The 5,957-nt window shown below is 45.3% G+C and overlaps 1 protein-coding gene across 1 annotated transcript; it reads left to right on the top strand.

Annotated features, from left to right (window-relative positions):
• The first annotated feature begins 240 nt into the window (after positions 1-240).
• On the top strand, positions 241-5,154 carry LOC127014264 (cell surface glycoprotein CD200 receptor 1-B-like). The gene is made up of 6 exons (XM_050893566.1): positions 241-376; positions 2,340-2,648; positions 2,803-2,809; positions 3,425-3,675; positions 4,491-4,583; positions 5,030-5,154. The coding sequence occupies exons 1-6, from the start codon at positions 241-243 to the stop codon at positions 5,152-5,154; spliced, it is 921 nt and encodes a 306-aa protein (XP_050749523.1).
• Positions 5,155-5,957: the final 803 nt, after the last annotated feature.

Here is a 5,957-nt window from a genome sequence, read left to right as displayed (position 1 = left end):
CACTGCTTAGACTTTGTGCAAGTTCTGCTATAGAGTTTGTCTTCCACAGTAACACTATACAGAAGGCCAATGGTCAGAAAGCAAATACGAATACCATTTCCTCTCTGTTCACCAATTCTCAGCACAGGAGGCTTTGTGCTAGGAAGAAGAACAACCACCTCTTCGTTGCTGCACTGTGGGGTTTTTGGGAGCACAGGAAGAGCAGAGACTCTGGCTGCTGAGGATCACTGGCAGGGAATGATGGGGAGCTCACAGCAAGCTGGATGGTGCAAGAAACCCACATCACCCACAAACGCAAGAGTTACTTTGAAAGTTGTCAGGAAGACCATGTACACCATTGTTCTGCTCACCATCACTGTGGTCACAGGAGCTACAGGTACTTCTGACGGTACTTCGGTACCAACTCTCTGTTAAGGGCAGAGGAGGAAAAGGCAATGTATCAGAGTGATGTTTACTCAATTCTTCTTTGGGAAAGAAAAAATCTAGTGGAAGGGATCTTTACAAACTGCTGAAGGGACTTTTTGATGGAAAACCAATAATCTGCAAATCAAAACATTTCTAGCTGCAATTATATCTTTTCAGTTGTCAACCAATAAGGTGTTGAACTTGGTATTTTCAATGATTTGATGAAAACTGGTAATGATTTTCTCAGAGTATGATATTTTTCGTGATAATTAACAGATTTATTAAAAACATGTTTGATGGGAGGTTTTCTGGTCAGTCTGAGCACCCTGTCAAGCTTTACTCTTAGGTATCAGTGACTTGTCCTGACAAATGAAGTATACTGGGATTTTATGACACTAGATTCAGATGAAAGTTTTAATAAGACTTAATGGGAAGGTTCTTTCCCCTATCCAAACTCAGTTAAACACTTAGAAAAGCTAATTCCAAAAATGTGGGATCTGAAAATGCAGCTATAATCCTTCTCCTCCCTACTCTACATTAATTACACAAATTCTTGTTTGTTTTTGTTAGGACAGGTGAGGCAGGTCACAAGGCAGTGATCTTGAGTCTACCAGAGATCTCTGCATCTAACAGCAAACAGGAATGTGTTTTCTTTCCAGTTAAGTGTTATACTCCTCTACTATTTCATCTGTCACCATTATAATCAGGGAAATTGGTTCATATAAGCTTTGGAGTGGCAGGGCAGAAATTGCCACCTGTACTTGACCTGATTAGGAGGGCTGCTCATATCCAGCACAAAAATGGGGTGCATGTCTTCAAACACTCATTTTTGTGCTGTACTGGGCAGTGATGCTGAGGGAAAAGCAACTTGAGAGATCTCCCCATACAGATGGGCTCTGCAGCTCATTCAGACTCTGCTTCCCAGTCACGTTATTTATCCACTGTCCTAGGGTGTGAGGGGCTGAAAGAGCTAACGTATGTCAATGTCTCAAACATTGTAGCAAACTGACATACGGTCTGCATAGCAAGGGCATGGACACAGGGGGCATGCTGGAGGGCGCAGTCCCCCAGCCGGGTAACACACCATATGTGGCCAGGGGTCACACAAAGTTTATTTGAGGTGGGGGCTTGTAGCTCCTTGGAAAGTCCCTAAGACCACCACCCCGATAAGCCGCACATGCTCAGTAGGTGAAGAACCATCTGGAACATCACCGTGTATGTCAAGAACTGTCTAGAATGAACACAAATAAGTCTTCAGGAGGCGTGACTGTGGACGGAGATTAGACTATAAAAGACACAATTGCAAAGAGCCAGGTTGCACGCCCGCCACTGGAGGACTCTAACCTGGGGCAGAGACCATCGCTGGATCCAAGGGGGGTATCTTTCCTTTTCTCTCCCCCTTTTCTTGTATCTTTCTTTTTCTCTCTCTGTTTTCTGATCTGGTTCTGGGCACATAAGGGTAGTATCATTGTGGACCTGTCGTGGTAATATTGTTGCAAGTTTGTTGTGGTTATACCGTTACAAGTTTTGCCAAGCCACTATCCGCTGTGTTCTGCCAAGTTTTAAGCTAGTTTTGAGTAAAGGTGTGATCTCATTGAATCTCTCCAGTAATTGTCGTTGCTCCGGATTACCGCACAGAGAATCAAAAGGTTAACTCACCCTCACCCACCGAGTGGGACGGAACATAGGGAGAGGACCTTACAGAGGGAGGGAGTGAAAACAAGGACCAATGTATGTGAACACAGCCATGAACTTGGAGATCTATTCCCGCCTGAGAAGAGAGACACAGCTCTTGAACTGGCACAGGCAGGGCCTTACCTTGGTGTGTAACAGTGCAGACATTTCTGTGTGAAGCACAAACCAGAACTCCAAGGCTATGAGTGACATCCCTGGGCACCTTCTGACACGTCCTTCTCCTTCTTTCTCTCCTTCAGGGAACAACAGAGTGTCAGCGACAGTAGGGAACAGCTCTGTGCTCGCCTGCCCTCCCAAATCAAACATAACTATGATAACATGGAAAATAAGCCCCAGGGTTGGAGGCCCCTGCACCTTGGGATACAGGGCTGATCAGAACAAGACAGACAGAACAAACTGCAGTGACAGCATGAACTGGAAATTCAGACCAGATCGGAATCCTACCCTTGAGATACAGCAAGTGGGAATAGCCCATGAGGGAAATTACACCTGCGAAGTAGTAGCAACAGAAGGGAATTTCCACAAGACGTACCACCTGACCGTGCTGGGTAAGGGACTCCTTCCTCATTTTACAGTTCACCAAAGGACCGTGTCTGGGCCTGCACATACAAAGCCCCTTGCCCCATGCACCGGGGGAAGTATGCAGTAAGAAGAGGAGCTTTCTTGCGGGGATAGACTGTCATGCATTTCATTCATTGATAGTAGCTCCGTTTCTCCCTTCTCCTTATTTCCCAACACTCTCGTCCCTTCTGCTGCCCCCTTTTCCACTGTCTAGTTAGAAACGACAGGTGTGAAGCAGGTTCCAATATGCTGACAGAGGATTCTGCACGTGCTTCCGGTTATCCTGTAGAATCAATCATTAATACGCTAACTTAAGAGAACTAAAGCATGTTGGAGTAGCACTTGCAAGTGCTGACATGTTCTATCAAACACGGGATGTTCTTGTCCAGACAGTAAGAACGGACCCATTTCCTCTTCTGCTGGCATTCAAATACATTTTAAACCACGTGTGTGATGGCTGCTTAGGACAAAAGTCTAATTCAGCCCTGTATTTGGGATAATTCCCTACCGCAACGTCCAGGGATACCTCCTCTGATGGTACGTGGCTGTGGTAACTCACCCAAATGGGGGAGAGTTGTCCAAAAGGAAAAAAGAGGCACGGTCTTTGTCTCTTGCGACTCTGCCCCATGTCACTGTAACGGGATGGCACCTCCAACCTCATTCTCCTCTTTTCACTGCGTTCATTTTGCGTAGAGAACAAAAACACCCTATCCCAACTGCAGCAAACTAACTCCATGCATCTCCCCTTCCTGACGCTTTGCAGTCCCCCCCGGCTGACCCTGTACTGTGATGACCACGGGAATCCCGTGTGCGAGGCAGCGGCAGGGAAGCCGGCTGCTCAGATCTCGTGGGTCCTAGAGAGCAACTCCACCCCCAAGGAAGAAGGCCATGACAACGGGACGGTGACAGTTCTCAGCAAGTTCACAGCATACAGCACCAACGTGACTAACACAACCTGCATTGCGTCCCACCCAGCTGGGAACCAGAGCAAGTCCATAGCCTGTCGTCCCTCAAGTAAGCTTCCCTTTGTGCGTTCGGCGTTCAAAATCCTGGTTAGCCTCCTGTGCACGCTCTTGTTCCTTCCAGGAGGGAAAATCCACAAAAGCTATAGAAACCTTCAGTGAAGTCCTATAGAGACAAGAGTACCATCCCCAACTGCCTTTGCCCACAAACATCACCAGCTTGTTTGTGTTCTAGACACTATTTCCTAATGGTTTCTTCCCTAAGAGGGGTATACATAAGTGTGGTAGTATTCTTTTGATAGTGGAAATGTTGTTGGAAACAGAGTCAAAGCAGTCATGATCTTAGTGTTTAAATAATCACTTGGAAGCAGAACATCAGCAAAAGTATTTTAGATGCAACTGTAGAGTCTCTTGCTCCGATCATGGTAAGAGAGAGAAAGAGAACCAACTCTTGTGTGGCCAGCAGAAACAAATAAATCACTTCATTCCGAGCTGTGAATGTCTGACACTGTATGACATTTGGTTTCTGGTTTTCGCTTTTTTTGTTGCTTCTGAGAACTACACATGAGTTGCAGTACTGAGATATGCTGAGTCCTTGAGAGAAGCTCAGGTATGGCTTAGTGAAAAAATATCGTGAGTGTCCACTGTGGGATTTGTGGGATCTGCTTTTATCTCTGACACAGACTCCATTTGTGTTCCTCAGACAAGTTTCATTACTGACTTCCCCTTCTGCTGAAGGGGATTATATTTATTTTACGAGCATGCTGAAAATGTGTGTATGTGCTAAAGCAGCTTTAATCGTATACTGAAATAATAAAGAAACCGAGCGGTAAGAAGATATAACTAAGACTAACTCTTTGTGCTTAGAGAACAGCGGCTTTATCCTGCATGTCTCCGCCATTCTTTGTTTCCTGAGCATTATCACCTTCATGGCTGTCATTTACTATTTTAAGCTCCACAGTAACAGGTATGTATGATAGAGTGCTAAGGAAAGATTGTCTAGTGCTAGAAGAAATCTTCAAGTACTGTTTGTGTCTTGAAATCATATGATTCTGTCAGTCTGTGCTGCTATGAATAACTGAATTAACTACATCAAATATTTCTGGACTGCAAACACTGTGCATTGCACACATCTTCACTGAATAATGCACCTGAGTAAAATATAAATGGGCAGAAGCTGGCAGAGGATCCTCATTGCACTGCCTGCTACACTAAACTTTGTGCGTTTGGTGTTCAAAACCCCATTTAGCCCTCTGTTCGTGCACTAAGACAAACACCAGTGGCACTGGCAGGATTGCAGCAGGAACTGTGCAGCTGAGCTGAAGTTTCCAGTGAGAAATTTGTTGGGAGGGGGAAAGATGAACAAAAGTGCTGTCAGAACTGTAAAGTCCTTTGTGAAATTCTAGGAAAGGAGATGGATGTAGTGGTCTTCCCTTCCACCAATAGGGCTGAATGGAAATGCAGGATTATTCAGAAGTTCATGACATATAAAGATGTCAATGGTATGATCACCCAGATCTATGTATTGTAATCCAGTGGTACCATTACGTCTTGCTAATTGTTGGGTTACACATAGGTTGTGACAGGAAGACTGAAAGCCAGCTTACAGCTTGCAAAGACTGGCTGGTAGGTGAAGACTTTAGGTGGTGAAGTTGAAGACGTTGCTGGGAAGTTGTGTGCAACTGTATGTACTTCACTGAAGTACTCAGCTGGAAGAGAATCAGAGCTGAAATTTGCTGCGATGCACATGCAAGGCCTGCAGCTGGACTATGGGAAGTGGTGAGGAGGAGGATCTAATTAGTGCCCATGCAGCAAAAGACAAGGCTCCTCCATCAAGGGCATGGGGGGACGTAGTTTATTCCCAGTTCTGTGTCCAGCACTGTATTCCAGCTACCTTAGGTCATCCTCCAAAGTATAGCACAAAGAGAGCATTGTCTAGAAGATGCCATCCTGACAGAGGCACAGGGTAAACAAGCGGTCTGTGAGATGTACCTAAAAAAGCAACTGTTAATAGTACATGGTTTCTTCACTGTGTCATCAGCCTTGCTAGTCTCCTGGGCTGCCTTCTCCTGCTTGCTGTTCTTCATCTCTACAACTTCTGTGATAGCAGGTACGTATGGGACATGATACACACAAACCGCTTTGGCCAGTCCTGGGGAAGTTTAGAAGGGCTTCTGGTGTTAATTCATGTCACTGGTCCTACCACAAGAGAGCCCTTGAGTTTAATCTTTCATTCGATGACATACTGCCACTACTAAGCCTCTAAACATAGCTGTGCCTCTTCGCCATTTCTTAACTTCTATTCTGAACAGACATGACTAGAGCTGAGTATTA

Source organism: Gymnogyps californianus, chromosome 1 (assembly GCF_018139145.2).
Source record: "Gymnogyps californianus isolate 813 chromosome 1, ASM1813914v2, whole genome shotgun sequence".
Taxonomy (NCBI): Eukaryota; Metazoa; Chordata; class Aves; order Accipitriformes; family Cathartidae; genus Gymnogyps; species Gymnogyps californianus.
Note: the sequence above shows the minus strand (reverse complement) of the source record. Positions and strands in the feature narration are given on the sequence as shown.

What these genes read in the sequence shown, in the direction of transcription:
- LOC127014264 (XM_050893566.1), top strand. Translation starts at nt 241, where the DNA reads ATGGGGAGCTCACAGCAAGCTGGATGGTGCAAGAAACCCACATCACCC. An exon ending in CATAGCCTGTCGTCCCTCAA is followed by an intron (nt 3,676 to 4,490) that starts GTAAGCTTCCCT and finishes CTTTGTGCTTAG; the next exon opens with AGAACAGCGGCTTTATCCTG. An exon ending in TTACTATTTTAAGCTCCACA is followed by an intron (nt 4,584 to 5,029) that starts GTAACAGGTATG and finishes GTGAAATTCTAG; the next exon opens with GAAAGGAGATGGATGTAGTG.